Source organism: Trichomycterus rosablanca, chromosome 22, assembly GCF_030014385.1.
Source record: "Trichomycterus rosablanca isolate fTriRos1 chromosome 22, fTriRos1.hap1, whole genome shotgun sequence".
In the NCBI taxonomy this organism is placed as follows: domain Eukaryota; kingdom Metazoa; phylum Chordata; class Actinopteri; order Siluriformes; family Trichomycteridae; genus Trichomycterus; species Trichomycterus rosablanca.
This window is the reverse complement of record NC_086009.1, coordinates 14,726,058-14,745,104: the sequence shown is the minus strand read 5'-3', so window position 1 is coordinate 14,745,104 and position 19,047 is coordinate 14,726,058. Positions and strand designations below refer to the sequence as shown.

Below are 19,047 nucleotides of genomic sequence, written 5' to 3'. Positions count from 1 at the left end.
AATCACTTGGTCTCCTCGGTAACAAAGTGGTAAATGCTTTACTGTCCCAACTGAAATGCAGGAATGGATGTTTATTAATAAATGAAATGAAGTTGAGCAGATAAAACATGAAATATCTCAGGTTCAGACTGTCTGCAATGAAATGAAAGTCAAAGTAAATGTAAGAAACTGTGTTTTTTTTTATTATGTGCATTTTCCATGCTGTCCCAACTTTTTCTGATATGGGGTTGTATATCAGTAAATTATTAGGATTTTTGTAGGCATGTTGCTGACCTGACCATCTCACTGCAGTGAATAAACATGACAGCTAATCTCAGGCAGGACTAAAAGCTTTTAGTGCGGATTAAGAATTAGGGCTGTGTTTTGAGACTGGAGCTTGTAGTGTATAATCCTAATCCTCATTAAGGGTATAATTTAGAGATGGACCGATCGGGTTTTTTGGCATCGATTGCGATCTCCGATCTCCTTTCAGGGCAATCGGCCGATAGTCGATTTCGATGGGGGGGGGGGGGGGGGCCTCACAGTGAAGATAAACCGAAAGCAACAGCGTGTGTGTGTTTCTTTAAAAAAACGCTTTGTTCAGTGTCGCTTTAAATGATTCTGATTCAGGAGTCGAATGTGACGCGTTAGTTTCTCTCTCCGTTTTTACTGTTATTAATAAATGCTGTGGTTTTAAATAAACACCAGCTACTACAGAACATTGTGTGTGACTTTCTTACATTAAAAAGCTTCATTAAACCGCTATTACCACAGAGCGGTCACCGAGTCAGACTCGTTCCGTCTGTGGAGCTAAAAGTTCTGATTACCCTAAAAGTTTAGCAGATGATCCTGAACTAACGAATTTGGTAATGAATAAACTTTTGCCTCTGATTGGCTCTGTAACGTTTCTGTTCTCATTTACATCAAAAGCAAGAACCACTTACGAGTTACCAAACTGAACACGAGTTTGAATAATGTGCTGATAGAATCGGCTCAGATGTGACCGGGTTGTATTATCTTTTTAAAGTAAATATTTCAGTCAGCAAAATTGCATCGTATGTATGATGCACAACGTTAATTCTGTTATTTTAGGTCGTGAAGAGCTTTCATGATGGTTTCTGTATGATGGTTGATGAATGGTGATGTGATGGTTGGTGTTTTGTAGCGCAAAGTCTGGATCAATTCACTGAGCTGTTAAGCTTAACATGATCTTTATATATCAAGTGATCGGATCGGCTACATTTGGGAAATATCGTCCGATCGTCGATAGCATATTTTGATTGAAAATCGGCCGATATCGATTTAAAGTCGATCGATCGCCCCATCTCTAGTATAATTATTTCTTTTTAAAATACCGTTAAGCCACAATTAAGCATGTCAGCCTTGGCGAAGGTACAACACACACACACACACACACACACACACACACACACACACACACACACACACACACACACACACACACACACACACACACACACAGAAGCAGTAACAGATTTGCTTAAAATAACTCAAAGGCAATCAGAACAGCATCCTGTCAAAGGAGTGTTGAATCACGCATTCCAGCCTATCCGCTCGATTCAGACACAGGATAACAAAGAGGAGGAGGAGGAGAAGTAGGGAGGTCACACTTTTACCAGAAAGCATACAAGCAGTTTCCTGTAGCAGAGAAGGTCGTGCTGCTGTTCTGATTTTAGATGAGATGATTTTAGATTAGATGAGCCCGGTGGGCTAACATACACCGATCAGCCATAACATTAAAACCACCTCCTTGTTTTTGCACGCACTGTCCATTTTATCAGCTCCACTTATCATATAGAAGCACTTTGTGGTTCTACAATTACTGACTGTTGTCCATCTGTTTCTCTGCATGCTTTGTTAGCCCCGTTGCATGCTGTTCTTCAATGGTCAGGACCCCCGAAGGACCACTACAGAGCAGGTAGTATTTGGGTGGTGGATCATTCTCAGCATTCTTTTTAAACACCACACTGTCACTGCTGGACTGAGAATAGTCCACCAACCAAAAATATCCAGCCAACAGCACCCCGTGGGCAGCGTCCTGTGCCCACTGATGAAGGTCTAGAAGATGACCGACTCAAACAGCGGCAATAGATGAGCGATCGTCTCCGACTTTACATCTACAAGGTGGACCAACTAGGTAGGAGTGTCTAATAGAGTGGACAGTGAGTGGACATGGTATTTAAAAACTCCAGCAGCATTGCTGTCTTATTCACTCATATCAGCACAACACAAACTAACACACCACCACCATGTCAGTGTCACTGCAGTGCTGAGAATGATCCAACACCTAAATAATACCTACTCTGTGCTGGTCCTGTGGGGGTCCTGACCATTGAAGAACAGGGTGAAAGCAGGTTAAAAAGGTATGTAGAGAAACAGATGGACTACAGTAAGTAATTGTAGAACTACAAAGTGCTCCTGTATGGTAAGTGGAGCTGGGAGATGGTTTTAATGTTATGGCTGATCAGTGCGTAATGCATTGAAAAAGCACCCTGTCCTGATTAGTTTACACATAGTGTTATTTGTGGTTATATAACTAGAGCAGGTAAACGTGTTTTTACTAAGCAGATTTTCCTCCTGCAGAGAGCAGACCGTAGCTCAGCAGCATGGAATGATTGCCAAGTGGCACGGTGGCCTGGTGAAAAGCAGATCCGTTTCTGTGGCTGTGTTGTGAACGTGGGCAGTGCGTAGCACTGTCGCCTCACAGCAAGAAAGGTCCTGGGTTGATTCCTTTCTGTGTTCTCCTCGTGTCCACATGGGTTTCCTCCGGGTGCTCCGGTTTCCTCCAACAGTCCAAAGACATGCAGTCAGGTTATTGGAGATAATACATTGCCCTAGGTGTGGGTGTTTGCCCTGTGATGGACTGGCGACCTGTCCAGGGTGTTTCCTGCCTTGCCCAAAAGGGCTAAATCAGTGGTTTTTAACCAGGGGTCGGGGCCCACTAGGGGGCCTCAGTGAGCCTAGAGGGGAGATCCTGTTGCTCCTCTTGATTAAGAAGAGTAAACTATCTATCTATCTATCTATCTATCTATCTATCTATCTATCTATCTATCTATCTATCTATCTATCTATCTATCTATCTATCTATCTTTTAACACCGTGTTTACTCTTGTGAGTTATATTCACGGCAGGAAAGGTTTACAGTGTAACACAAAAGTGAGTACACCCCTCACATTTCTGCAAATATTTCATTATATCTTTTCATGGGACAACACTATAGACATGAAACTTGGATATAACTTAGAGTAGTCAGTGTACAGCTTGTATAGCAGTGTAGATTTACTGTCTTCTGAAAATAACTCAACACACAGCCATTAATGTCTAAATGGCTGGCAACATAAGTGAGTACACCCCACAGTGAACATGTCCAAATTGTGCCCAAAGTGTCAATATTTTGTGTGACCACCATTATTATCCAGCACTGCCTTAACCCTCCTGGGCATGGAATTCACCAGAGCTGCACAGGTTGCTACTGGAATCCTCTTCCACTCCTCCATGATGACATCACGGAGCTGGTGGATGTTAGACACCTTGAACTCCTCCACCTTCCACTTGAGGATGCGCCACAGGTGCTCAATTGGGTTTAGTCCATCACCTTTACCTTCAGCTTCCTCAGCAAGGCAGTTGTCATCTTGGAGGTTGTGTTTGGGGTCGTTATCCTGTTGGAAAACTGCCATGAGGCCCAGTTTTCGAAGGGAGGGGATCATGCTCTGTTTCAGAATGTCACAGTACATGTTGGAATTCATGTTTCCCTCAATGAACTGCAGCTCCCCAGTGCCAGCAACACTCATGCAGCCCAAGACCATGATGCTACCACCACCATGCTTGACTGTAGGCAAGATACAGTTGTCTTGGTACTTCTCACCAGGGCGCCGCCACACATGCTGGACACCATCTGAGCCAAACAAGTTTATCTTGGTCTCGTCAGAGCACAGGGCATTCCAGTAATCCATGTTCTTGGACTGCTTGTCTTCAGCAAACTGTTTGCGGGCTTTCTTGTGCGTCAGCTTCCTTCTGGGATGACGACCATGCAGACCGAGTTGATGCAGTGTGCGGCGTATGGTCTGAGCACTGACAGGCTGACCTCCCACGTCTTCAACCTCTGCAGCAATGCTGGCAGCACTCATGTGTCTATTTTTTAAAGCCAACCTCTGGATATGACGCTGAACACGTGGACTCAACTTCTTTGGTCGACCCTGGCGAAGCCTGTTCCGAGTGGAACCTGTCCTGGAAAACCGCTGTATGACCTTGGCCACCATGCTGTAGCTCAGTTTCAGGGTGTTAGCAATCTTCTTATAGCCCAGGCCATCTTTGTGGAGAGCAACAATTCTATTTCTCACATCCTCAAAGAGTTCTTTGCCATGAGGTGCCATGTTGAATATCCAGTGGCCAGTATGAGAGAATTGTACCCAAAACACCAAATTTAACAGCCCTGCTCCCCATTTACACCTGGGACCTTGACACATGACACCAGGGAGGGACAACGACACATTTGGGCACAATTTGGACATGTTCACTGTGGGGTGTACTCACTTATGTTGCCAGCTATTTAGACATTAATGGCTGTGTGTTGAGTTATTTTCAGAAGACAGTAAATCTACACTGCTATACAAGCTGTACACTGACTACTCTAAGTTATATCCAAGTTTCATGTCTATAGTGTTGTCCCATGAAAAGATATAATGAAATATTTGCAGAAATGTGAGGGGTGTACTCACTTTTGTGATACACTGTATGTGGGTGCTTTGTATGTTACGTAATTAAGCAATAGAACACGAGAGGTCGTGTGTTATCGCCATAACATGATGTTATTCGCGATAACACACGACCTCAAATGTTCTATTGCTTTTATTTAACAGTTTTTACAAAATAAAGAAAGAAAATAAATAAAAGAAGCCCTGAATTTCATTATAAATATGCTTTAATATTGACAATACCTTCTGCCAAAAAGTAGTTCCACAACGAATATAAAGTTTAACACTACAAAGCAGACATCCCAAGTTGCAAAAACTCATTTCAGGGAGGTAAGAACAACAAGAAGAAGAAGAAAAAGGCAAGAACCTCCGAAGGGAAAAAAAAGAAATAAAAAACCTCTCGCACACACCAAAGGATACGGGTGATAACAGAACTTTTAGGAGCTGCTAACTGGGCTATTAAGCTAACTGTTCGCATTACAAACACATTAATGTTCCCTACATAGTGCACTAGATTGTGTATCAGCTCACTATGTTCCCTACATAGTGCACTAGATAGTGAATTAGACAATTGGTTATGTTCCCTACACGGTGCGCCAGATTGTATATCGGATAACGGATTTAAAACGTGATCGGGAAAAAAGTCTGTCGCCTGCGTGCGCGTTTGTGTGCATGAAGCTTGTCGTTAATGGCAACGCGTCAGCGGAGTAATACAGTTGTGGTGTGAAAAGGCCGTGCTGTTATCACCAATATCAGCACGGTAAGAACGCTTCTCAACCAATCAGATTGTAAGGTCGGAACTAACTGTTGTATAATCTCTGATATTATATGTGTATTCCTAATTTAGTGTTTGTAATGAAGTTTAAAAGTTTTTCTGTTTTTCCAAGGTTAAAAATGTCCTTCATTGTTCCGGTTATGGAGAATATTTGTCTTTCCCTTTGGTATTTAGAACACTCATTTAGTAATTGTGATGTGTAATTGGCAGGATTAGAGTAAACTACCTAAAGCCTAAGCTGCGTCCGGAATCGCATACTTCCATACACAATAGTACGCGAAATGAGTACGCGAGAGCGGTTAGTATGTCCGAATACATAATATACACAAAGAGGTACGTGAGAAATACCCGGATGACCTACTTCTTGTTAAGCCAAGTTTGAGTATGCAAGCGGTCCGCTAATGTATCCCATAATGCAACTGGAGCTGCGTAGGCGTTCGAAGAGGAATAAAAAACAAGAAAGATAGCGGGAAACGGAGTCCTCTGTTTACAAGTGTAAGTAAGATAAATAAAATAAAAATGTTTAAAGACGAATAAATAACAAAAAAACGATAAATGTCCAAAATTTTGGCGAGTGGAGTTTGTAATGAGTCTGTAACTGTGGTGATATTACGTCATCACGTCCCACGTCATCACTTGACGTTGGTAAGATGGCGGATGTAGTACGTAGCGGTGTTGTGTGCATACTGCACACTTCTGTACTGGAAGTATGTACTTTTTTACCGGCCGAGTAGTGCATACTATTGCCAATCGAGTACATACTCTGTAAGTATGCGATTCCAGGCGCAGCTCTAGTTTGGGTCTGTGAGGTGATACGTCCACCTTAAAAGTGCAACGGTCAACGATTGGTGACTACAAATGTTTCTGATTCAGTTGAAGAAGTAGATCCCAATGAAGCAAACCCAGGTGAGGAAGCAGGGGGGGGTCTAAGAGAAATAAGGGTTGAGAACCGCTGGGCTAAATGACTGGGTTAAAGTATCTCTGAAACATGTTCAGTCAGCCATGGTGAGGGACTAACCAAGAACCGCCGACAGGCTACTGGGCAGCCAAGACTCATCGATGCCAGGGACATGAAGGCGTCTAGTAGGGACCAACAGAAGGGCTTAAACATGTTCAGTCAGCCATGGTGAGGGACTAACCAAGAACCGCCGACAGGCTACTGGGCAGCCAAGACTCATCGATGCAAGGGACATGAAGGCGTCTAGTAGGGACCAACAGAAGGGCCTAAACTGCGGATCATTTTAATACGAGTAATGAGGTGAATGTGTCACAACACACTGCATCGAACCCTTGTTTATGGAGCTGCCAGTCCATGATTTATGTGACCCAGGCAACACAAACAATGCCTCTTACTCATTATGCTCTGTACAATCTGGTCCCACTGTGGTTTACAAAATGTAACATAAAGCCTCCACAAGCGATAGCACAGCTGTTCCTGTACAAGTGTATTTATTTACTATAATTTTTCTCCGCGACCCATTTTTTTGGCTCGCCCAGGCCAGTCAAAGTGCCCACGGTAACTTCTGCCCACTGTCAAAAGGTATGTAGGTTAGGAAAGCACATGACAGTCACCCAGGTGGTGCAGCGGGATATTCCGCTAGCACACCAGGGCCGAGATTCCGAAACTCGCCGCTGACACCGGTCGGCTGGGCGCCATCTGGCGGGCATAATTGCCAGTGCATGCAGCAGATACTAATTGGCCACCGTATCTGCACGGGGGTCGACCGGACTATGTGTGGGGGGTATCTTCATACGCCTTGTAACCCATCTGACTGGTGGAAGAGACGCCTGTCCGACATGACATTTGCATGCTGCCGCTACACAACAGAGCCCAAATGTCTGTAGTTTGTAATTTAGTCCTCAATTATAGCTAACACAATTGTACACGAATAAAAACACACAATCTCAGCCGACACACTTACTTCCCGTAAAGGCGATCCACCGCGCGTACTTCGTGGCTTCCCTGCGCCAGTGCGACGCCACCAGCAGGCCGCAGGTGACCGTGAGGGAGATGATGCCCATGATGATGAAGAAGAGCGTAGTGACCCACTCGGGCGGCAACCGAGGCGGGATGCAGGTCCTGTCTCTTCCGTGAATGGTCTGACACTGCCTTACCAAACCCACAGTCAGCGCACCTGCAAGGAACACAGCACAAGGACCATCAAGCACTGCCAATTTACAGAGTCATCTGTGTTTTTAAATACAAACAAACTATGTTTGTATAGGGCACTTAGGCACTGATTATGTGATTTGAAACACAGCCTCAGAAAAGACACCTTCGAGACAAAACAGTCTGACAGATTTTCCATTCGCATGAACGTTTTCGCCCGGTTAGAAATGTGACAACCGTGATTGTTTACATACTTTATATTTTAATTAAAATACCAACATATCACGAGGCAGAAACTGACCAGACGCTCGCGGAATATATATCAAGGAAAGTTTAATATCAAAAGGGCAAAAACAGTGTACAAAACCAGCGAAAACTAAAACAGTAAACGGAAGACAACAAGGATTATACACGGTAAATAAGGAGCGCAAACACGATCGACAAAATGAGACACACGAACAGAGTTCAAATAAGAGTCACTGAATCAAACACAGCCGAGCTGAATCAAAACTCCGGAGCCGATGAGCGCGATCAGGATTGGCCGACCGGGGACATGTGCTAGTCACGTGACAGTCCGTGGGAGCATGGGAATTGTAGTCTATATTGTTAGAAGCAGATCTTAAGACCTCCATCCACCCCCCCCCAGTCACAAGAGGACAAAATCAAAGCCGAGTAGAGTGTAGGGCTGCAACGATCAGTCGACATATTCGATAACGTCGACTATAAAAATTTGTCGACGTGGAATTTCATTGTCGGCGCGTCGTTAGTATTGCAACGCACTAAAGGGACTGCAGGGGGCGCAGCATCGCTTCCGTGGCGCGGCGGGGAGTTTATGAAGACAGAGAGGCAAAGATAGAGAGACCGAAACTTTCTGAAGTATTTCAGGAGCATTTCAGCCAAAATAACTCAAAGAAACGAGCTGAACGCAGACACTGCAGAGCAGAGTTATGGTTTCACGCCAGCACTACGGTGAAACGCGAGCACCCTGCAGCCGTGACGACCAGCGTTATTCCGGTAAGTTTTTACACCGCTTTGTGCTTTAACCAACGTAGTTAATGTTTGTTAAATGTTTGCTAGAGTACTTGTCGGAAATTTTTACATTTTCAGCATTTAGCAGACGCTTTTATCCAAAGCGACTTACACAATGAGCAATTGAGGGTTAAGGGCCTTGCTCAGGGACCCAACAGTGGCAACTTGGTGGTGGCGGGGCTTGAACCGGCAACCTTCTGTTTACTAGTCCAGTACCTTAACCACTGAGCTATCACTGCCCTCAATCTTCCTAAGAGATCGCTATTTTTCAGTTTTGTCAGCTAGCTAACGCATTAAGTGCAATAGTTAATCAGTAATTTATATAAGTAACGTTATATAACTTAACATTATAGCCTAACGTTACCCTATCTCGTCTTCCATATTTTTTGCTCTCGTTAATGAGAGCATTCATTCTAAATAATAAGCCTCCTTCACTTAATGATAGCTAGTTAGCTCAGCAGATAATTCAGTTAAGATATTTAACCTGTTATGGTTTAGTTGGCATAGCCAGTACACTATTTGTAATAAACTATGATACATAGCCTTCAGTTTGTGATAATGAATACAGCTTTCTCTTTTGCTCTTTCTATTAATAGCACTAAGCAATGGAGTGTGGATGAGAAGAGATTCATGCACCCCTCAGATGGCTGAGGTCCTCACAGAAAGCATTCACGTTATAAATGTTTTTGACTTCCAGAGTGATAACTTCTGAAACATAACAGTTTCTAATGCTGTCCAAAGCTTTCTTATTTCATTGAATTGTGTATTAATGTTTCAAATATATTTAATTAAACTATCAAGCTTAAGTTTCATATTCATGTTTCATGGGTCATTATTTTAATTTGATATTGGAACTTAAATAAAATAACAAGAGTTTTGTTACGTTAAGGCAGAGATGGAGGGTATGACATAAATAATCGCCGACTAGTCGAAAAAAATAATCGTCAGATTAGTCGACTACTAAAATAATCGTTAGTTGCAGCCCTAGTAGAGTGATTACTTGATGCTAGTCTGCAGGGTGGGGTAAAAGACCAGACAAAAAAAAAAAAAGGGGGGTGGGGTCTATGACTGTATAAGGACCCTGGTTAGTAGTTAGTGGAGGAACACCGTGATCAGTGCGTGACTCTCCATGAGCGAGACTGGCCTCATGTGTGAATCGAGCGAAGTATGGTACTATCAACCGAGTGGACGCCTATGCAGACATTATTCGCTATGTCTGATGGTGGGCAGGTGTAGGTCAGCGGCACCTGCACAGAGATGGGGAATAACAAAGAGCAGTGCGTGACTCCGGCCGCGATACCGATTCCTGTGTGAACCTGCCTTGTGCAGGTAGGAAAGGAGCGGTAGGCTACTGCACACGTGTCGGAGGGGGCGTTTTGGGTACGGTCAGGGCAGAGGTCTGCAATAGTAGAGGAGATGCAACTAGGTAATTGGATACGACTAAGGATATAACAAAAGTGTCTGTCGAAGTTGCCATTCCAGGAGGCGAGGCTAGCATGTGCTTCCTCAGCTTCAGAGAGATAAAACCAGCTATGTGTACCTACTCGGCTTGTGCAATGTAAGTGGGCAAAACAATGCCTAGGACATGCAGACACCCTTAATGGGTTGGCGTCTGGTGTTCAATAGATGGATGCCATCCTTCCCAACAAAAGATCAGATCCCTGCAAATGACAGCTTGCCTCATTATCTCAGGACGATAGGGCGGGCACCTACAGTTTCGACATGGCGGTTCCCATGCCAGCCCTACAGAGGTTCCTGTAGGTTCATGAGTTTGATGACGGCAAACGGTGCCTCGTTTCACCGAGAGGAATGGATTTAACGAGCTCGATAAAGACATGCGTCTGCATCCTGTAAACACTGCCCCTCGGCTCCCTCCGTTCCTGCCCCCGCTGCTTCACAACTACACTCGAATTCCTGCCTTCCACACAGCTGGCATGCCACGGTGCACTTCCAGACGAGCAAGCTCTAACCGCCAACACGCACACGAAACTCAGTTCGGTCTGTTGCGGCTTCACATCTGGATAAATAAAGCCGGAACGTTGCATCTTATTTCCCAGCAGTGCTCGACAACAGAGAGGGTAGAAATGTGCTGTGAGACACATTAAGAGATGAGAGAGAGGTCGTAGGGTTATCTGCACCGGTCAGAGCTTCCCACACGTTGGCTATGTTTACAAACAGGCTATTAGTTCTTATTCAAGTATTCGTTTAGATAAAATGTACACAGAGAAGTGTTTGATTTGGATGGAACACTACAAGCACTGGCTATGAATATGGTTTGGTTTTTAAACTGAGAGTTTGCAGTTTGAACATAAATACGTTAAAACATAAATAATAACTAGGGCTGTCAAACGATTAAAAATTTTAATCGCGATTAATCTCAGAATTTCATATAGTTAATCGCGATTAATCGCATAAAAAAAAAATCTGTGTAAATGTTATAGAAAACAAGGATTTTTAAGTGAAATGTTACAATTAAAATGGTGAACACATTTTATGCTATATGTACTTATGTTAAAAACTGCTGGGACAAGAGAAAACTGTAAGGGAGATTTATTTACTCACATACTAGGCAGTAAATGTCAGATTGTAGGTTAAAATTTCTCCATCAGCAAACATTGTAGATCAGCGTTGCTTTAGGTGGGATAAGGCGTAGTTATTGTAACAGACTTTTCTGTGGTTGTATTGTAACAATGGTTTGATGGACGTTTCTACACGAAGTGAGTGTGTTTTGACCCTTTTGGGCTTCCATAGTTCATGGACTAACGTGCTTGACTCAGCTTTCCGGTATTTGGTACCTTAACAGAATAAGTAAAAAAAAAGTGTTCTGCTCCCGACAACTTGTGAATATATATATTTATTTATTATGTATTTATTTCTTTATTAAGAAAGTGCATCCCTACAACGCTCGGTTACATTATGATAACAAACCGCAAATGAAAAACGGTGGCAAGTCCGACATTAAAACGTTTGTTCTACCAGTCAAGTCTCAACATGAACTAGAATTTGCGTTAACGGCACTATTTTTTTTAATCGCGTTAAATTGAAATCGCGTTAATGCGTTATTATCGCGTTAACTTCGACAGCCCTAATAATAACATAAAAATCGGTGCCCCTGTGGCACAGCGGTCAATTTCACTAGCACACCAGGCCTGGGATTCTGAACTGTTTAAGTTCGAATCACAGCTCTGCTACCGGTTGGCACCCCCTACCAGGCAAAGTCAGCATTCTGGCCACTGACAGGTGAATAGAAAAACACTGATTATCTCCTCATCACGGCACCCGTTAGTGGGTGGCATATATTAGGCAGCAAGTGAACATTTTATCCTCAAAATTGATGTGTTTGAAATTGTGATGGCTAGACGACTGGGTCAGAGCATCTCCATAACTGCAGCTCTTGTGGGGTGTTCCCAGTCTGCAGTGGTCAGTATCTATCGAAAGTGGTCCAAGGAAGGAACAGTGATAAACCGGCGACAGGGTCATGGGCGCCCACGCATGATCCAACAGACGAGCTACTGTAGCTCAGATTGCTGAAGAAGTTAATGCTGGTTCTGATAGAAAGGTGTCAGAATACACAGTGCATCACAGTTTGTTGCGTATGGTGCTGCATTGCCGCAGACCAGTCAGGGTGCCCGTGCTGACCCCTGTCCACTGCCGAAAGAACCAACAATGGGCACAGGAGCACGGAGCAATGGAAGAAGGTGGCCTGGGATGTGCCGGACAAACAAGTCTGATTCATGGAGGCCCCACGTCACAACTTACAGGAGTTAAAGGATCTGCTGCTGACATCTTGGTACCAGATACCACAGCACACCTTCAGGGGTCGAGTGGAGTCCATGCCGCGACGGGTCAGGGTTGTTTTGGCAGCAAAAGAGGGACCAACACAATATTGTGTGTGTGTCTGCATGTGTGTGTTTATATAAGACATCACAGCTGAGGCAAATTAAGGGTCGTTAGCAGCATGAAAGCCTCAACGAGCAAACCTCATTGAACTTGAATGGGTGACGATTCCACCAAAGAGGTGTCAGAAGCTTGTTAGCACTGAGCAAAATTGCTTATTAGCGTTTATCAAAGCTAAAGAATGGTCCGCCAAGTACTGAGGCTGGGGGTTTAATAATAATAATATTACATTTAAACTACAACTGTTAACATTACTGTACTTTTTATTTACCCTTTAAAGTCACGAGTCAATATAATCTACACAAAACATACACCGATCAGCCATAATATTAAAACCACCTCCTTGTTTCTACACACACTGTCCATTTTATCAGCTCCACTTACCATATAGAAGCACTTTGTAGTTCTACAATTGCTGACTGTAGTCCATCTGTTTCTCTACATGCTTTTTTAGCCTGCTTTCACCCTGTGGTGGATCATTCGTAGCACTGCAGTGACACTGACATGGTGGTGGTGTGTTCGTGTGTGTTGTGCTGGTATGAGTGGATGTCTAATAGATAGGGGTGTAACGATGCATTCGCAAAAATGTAGCGATGTGCATCGTGGACATCTTCGCGATTGCATGTGCGTTCTGTAATTTATTAGTGATGGGTCAGTCGCGAACAATCTGGCTCTTAGAGTAAACGACGGGATCCGGCTCCTCATTGGGAGCCGATTCGTGTTTTTTCCGGGTTTTTGAGCAGGATTTACAGAGCGTAGTTTTACAGAAAAAAGTTTTACAGAGCGCTTTACATAGCCAGACATTACACGCTGGAAAGGTGAGGAAAATGAGTGACAGGAAACAGTTCAGACCCACTGAGCTGGTGGGAGACCAAGTGTTCAGTCTACCCACATCTTATACATGTCACTGTGTACTGTAGCAACATCTGTCCCCTCAGAGAGAATCTTTTCTAAAACAGGGCAGATCATAACAGAAAGGAGAAACAAGATCAAGCCCTTAAAGATGAGCTCCTTGGTTTTTCTGAATGCCAATCTTCACTAAATACTTACAAATACTGTCACCTGGATGCTGCTTTTTGTTTTGCACATTTTCATTTATATTTTGTTGAGTGATGCTTTGTTGATGTGTTGTTCCACTGTAGATGCAAATTTACAAATAAATTACACAATCAGACCTTTTTGTCTAATTGAGATGGGTCTTTTTTTGTATTTTATAATTTATTGTTGTGGCACTCTGTTCCACGTTAAGTATATAAATAAAGCCATTTAAATAATAAACATTTAATAAAATGTTTTTTACATTAGTATTTCATTATAATAATAATTATAATAATAATAGAATTTTATTTATAAGCGCCTTTCAGGTCACCCAAGGACACAATTCAAATATGAGCAAAAACAAAACAAATGACAACCAATAAGGTACATTATAACAGATTAATACAGGGAACACAGAACAGCACAACAAGCCAGAGAATCAAGTATAAAAGGAAAAAAATAAAATAATAACTTTAAAGATAAGAAAATAAAAAGATTAAGAGACCAGGAATAAAAAGAGTACAGAGGTGAAGATAAAAACTATAAACTATGGAACGCAGTCCTATAAAGATGAGTTTTTAAGTGCTTCTTAAAAACAGATAGTGATGAGCTCGTGCGGAGGGAAAGTGGCAAAGAGTTCCATAATTTAGGACCTGCCGCACTAAACGCTCTTTCACCAAATGAGCGAAGTCTGGTTGATGGAACAGACAGTAAATGGGCATTAGCAGACCGGAGTGAACGTGCAGGACAGTATGGAGTGAGCAGGGCAGAAAGATAACTGGGGGCCAGACCGTGCAGAGATTCATAAACCAAGAGTAGAATTTTGTATTGTACTCGGTAATGAACAGGGAGCCAGTGAAGGTTTTGCAGTATAGGGGTTATGTGTTCCCAGGGTTTAGTGTGAGTAAGAAGTCTAGCTGCTGAATTCTGGACATACTGGAGTTTTTTTAAGCTGCTGGAAGGAAGCCCAACCAGCACAGAGTTGCAGTAATCCAGTCGAGAGGTAATAAATGCATGAATAAGGGTTTCAGCCACAGGGTCAGTGAGAGAAGGACGCAACCTGGCAATGTTCTTTAGGTGAAAAAAAGCTATTTTTGTGATGTTATTGATGTGAGCCTCCAGGGAAAGTGTAGAGTCCAGAATCACACCAAGGTTGCGAACCTGAGTCACTGAGGATGTGATAAAACCTGGGATAGATAGCGTGGGGTGAGCAATTTTCTTCAGAATGGAAGGAGAAGCAATGAGAATGGCTTCAGATTTACTGCTGTTTAGTTTAAGAACATTTTTGGTCATCCAGCTGTTGATATCGGCCAGACAACTGACCAACAAGTCAGGGGGCAGAGAGTCAGAGGGCTTAGTGCAGATGTAAATCTGAGTGTCATCTGCATAGCAGTGAAACTGTAGTCCATGCTGTCGAATGATGTCACCAAGTGGGAGTAGATAAATGATAAAAAGAAGAGGGCCAAGAACCGAGCCCTGGGGGACACCAGAAGAGAGAGAGAGGACATCAGACCTAAAACCGCCTATCGAGACAAACTGTTGCCTACAGGTGAGATAGGATCGAAGCCATGCTATTGCCATATCAGTTATACCAGTCCAGGTCTCCAACCTATGCAGCAGAGTATCATGGCAGACTGTGTCGAAAGCAGCAGTAAGATCAAGGAGAATGAGTATGTTCACTAGACCAGAGTCGACTGCCAGAAGTAAGTCGTTCATGACCCTTGTCAGTGCCGTTTCCGTACTATGATTATACATGTAATTTGGTAATAAATTAGTATAAACAACAACAAAAAATCTGTTTAAAGACTCAGCTCAGCTCAATGAGCATGTTTGATTACTTTGATTTTTAATTTAAGTTTAAAGTTGGTAAACCTGTTAGGTTACAGTAAAGCAGGGGTCTCAAACTCAATTTATCTGGGGGCCGCTGGAGGTAGAGTCCAGGAGCGGCTGGGCCGCATCAAGTATTCCACAAAAAAAGGGTTTCAGGTATTCCAAACAAAAGTACAATTGATCCAAACTTCTCAATCTTTATTAATAACAGTTCAGAACATGAACAATTCTTCAGAACATAGGCTTCTTTTACCTACTCTTTGCTGCCAGAAACCTAAAGATCCAGCTACCTTCAAAGATCCATTATTCCCAGAATTGTCTTACATCTTGAAGGTTTTCTTTGGGTCATTTAGTGAAAGTCACAACACCTGTAACCGTGACTTGTTTTGAGTTATGAGATCTGCAGTAGGATGTTGTTTGGTATTTGTTGGTGATGAAAAGAAGGCTGCTCTATAGAATCCACAATTAATGCCAACTTCTGTGGTCATACAGTTTGAAAATGTTTTATGGGATGGTCTGTACTAAAATAACACATTACATTCCTAAATGCTTTAAATGTTCTATCAACATGTTTTTTCTATTATATTTCAATTAAAAACAACTATTGTGAGATTTATATCCACTTGTCCTGTTTGCATTACACAGGAGAGACCCCCCTTGCTGTTAAGAATTTTTTTTTACTAACACAAGTAACGAAGTAACGTTTACTCTGAGTACATTTTAAATTAGTTACTTTTTTACTTGAGTAGGTTTTTAGACTAGTAATTTTACTCGTATTTCAGTAAAAATTATTTAAAGTAGTAGTACTTTTACTTGAGTACAATATTTTAGTACTCTTTCCACCTCTGCCCAATACCTGAGTGTTTGGGATATTATTCAGAAAGAACTTTCTATATATTCTGAGAGGAATTAGAAAATTTTATCATTGTTCATAGCTTTTTTGAGCAATTCGTTTTTCTTATCATTATTAAATTTATCTCTCAGGTGTTTATACATTTCACATTCATAAATAAAGTGATCTAGATTTTATTCTTTTTGTTTACATCCTACACATCCTTCTGCTCTACCAAATCTCTCTGCCACTGAGCTAACTCTGGTGTCCATGTTACTTCACCTCTCTTAATTCTTAATATCAAGTGCATTGTCTGTTTTATACATTTTAAATTCTTGCTCTTTTTGATTAAATTGTTCTTGGTAAATTTGTTTTCTTTTGCGATCACACCTTTCTGTCCTCTATCTCTTGCACTGGCTGACAGGATATATTTTCCTTCCACTTGGTGTCGCTCTGAATCACGTTTCAGCCAAGTGACGTTGCTAATACGTTGCTAAGTGAAAAAATAATGAGTTGCGCAACGACTCGGCAAAATAGGTGCGTGTGAGAAAACCGCGCGGGCCGCACTAACAATGAACTTTGACGTTAAGTCGGGGGCCACAAAATATCGGCCTGCGGGCCGCAATTGGCCCGCGGGCCGCGAGTTTGAGACCCCTGCAGTAAAGTACTCTGTTCTTGGTAATTACCTTTAAATTGCAGGGGACTGAAGTTTTTTTTTTTGCTTAAAAATGTACAAGAAAATGTGCATTGTTTTGCACTGTTTACACTTTAGAAAAAATCGTGAGAAAATCGAATCGTGAACTCAGAATGTCAGGGACGATCGCTCATCTATTGCTGCTGTTTGAGTCGGTCATCTTTAAGACCTTCATCAGTGGTCCCAGGACGCTGCACACAGGGCGCTGTTGGCTGGATATTTTTGGTTGGTGGACTATTCTCAGTCCAGCAGTGACAGTGAGGTGTTTAAAAACTCTGTCTTATCCACTCATACTAGCACAACACACACTAACCACCACCACCACCACCATGTCAGTGTCACTGACTAGTTTAAATTCCTCCTAGATGATTTAAAACAGAGCTACACGTCTGCTGCGCTCTCCTCACTGGCTTCTTGTAGCTGTACACATTCAAAAACCAGACCCAGCATAAAGCATTTATCAACATAACTCTAGAGCCACAAGTCCAGGACTCAAGGAAGACAAGCATCAAAGGTCTTCCCTGAACTAGCATCCAGACGGTCAAATAAACTTCCACAGTTTTGTTTGAACAGCTAGTAAAGATGCACCAATTAAAATAAAACAAAAAGGAAATGTTTGCAGAGGAAATCATAAAGTACAACTGTAAGTCACTCTAGATCAGCGGTCTCCAACCACCGGGCCGCAGACTGGCAGCAGGCCGCGGGTCATTTATGACAATCCCCAATACTCTGCAGGTGTTATTGCCTCCAATCACCACTAGGTGGGAGCAACGTCTTTTCCATTCTATAATTCTTCTCATTTAATTCCTCCTGCCCCGTCGGTCCGTGAAATTATATCTTATATGAAACCGATCCGTGGTGCAAAAAAGAGGGACCGCTGCTCTAGATAATGCCGTCAACGTACATAAAAGTGTGTGCGGTAGGCGACCATCATAAAAGCAAGCCAGCACCCCAGACATGAGACGAAATAAGCTCCATGACAGATAAAAACTCTGTGCACACACACACTGCCTGTTAGATGTCTGGAAGCACTTCCTGTGCAGTGCTATTCCCTCATTAGTGCTGGGTGAGCAGAGTCGGAGAGAGGAAGCAGCAGAGGGATGAGTCAGGGAACCTATGTGCACCCTGGTGGGCGGAAATTGGAGGCTGAGTGCTTGCCGCTGCAATACATTTTTATTTAATTGAGAAACACATCGGACGGTGAATTAGCCTAGGTGTTAAAAGCACACATAATCGAGGGACGGACGGAGGATTTTTCCAGTGACGGGAAAGCAGAGCCGGGGAACGCTCTATGGCCAAAAGTATGTGGACACTAGAGATGGAACGATAGATCGGCTATGAATCGGTATCGGCCGATTTTTTATCAAAATATGCTATCGGCGATCGGCCGATATTTCCTAAATGTAGCCGATTCGATCGTGTGATATATAAAAGATCACGTTAAGTTAACAGCTCAGTGGATTGATCCAGACTTTGAGCTACATAGCACAAACCATCGCATCAAAATTCGTCAACAATCGTACAGAAACCATCGTGAAAGCTCTTCATGACCTAAAATAACATGATTAACGTTGTGCATCATACATACGATGTAATTTTGCTGATTGTAATATTTACTTTAAAAAGATAATTCAACCCGGTCACATCTGAGTCGATTCTATCAGCACGTTATATAAACTCCTGGTTCACTTTGGTAAATCGTGAGCGGTTCTTACTTGTGATGTAGATGAGAACAGAAAACGTTACAGAGCCAATCAGAGGCAAAAGTTTATTCATTACCAAATTCGTTAGTTCAGGATCATCTGCTGAACTTTTAGGATCAGAAAACTTTTAGCTGCTTAGACGGAACGAGTCTGACTCGGTTACAGATCTGTGGTAATAGCAGTTTAATGAAGCTTTTTAATGTAAGAGAGTCAAACAAAATGTTCTGTATTAGTTGGTGTTTATTTAAAACCACGACATTAATTAATAACAGTAAACACGGAGAGATAACTGAGAAGAGAAACTTACGCTTCACGAAAAATGAATCGACTCCTTAATCACTTTAAGCGATACAGTGAACAGATCATTTCTCTTAAAGGCACAAACACACACACCACACACACACACCACACACACCAACACACACACAAACACACACACAAACAC

The 19,047-nt window shown here is 42.5% G+C and overlaps 1 protein-coding gene across 1 annotated transcript in view; it reads right to left on the bottom strand.

Annotated features, from left to right (window-relative positions):
• The window catches only part of mosmoa (modulator of smoothened a), a 37,238-nt gene that overhangs the window by 2,445 nt on the left and 15,746 nt on the right, over window positions 1–19,047 (bottom strand). The window contains exon 2 of the mRNA XM_063018983.1: window positions 7,392–7,604. Within this exon, the coding sequence (XP_062875053.1) occupies window positions 7,392–7,604 (213 nt within the window). The remainder of the gene's footprint in view (window positions 1–7,391; window positions 7,605–19,047) is intronic.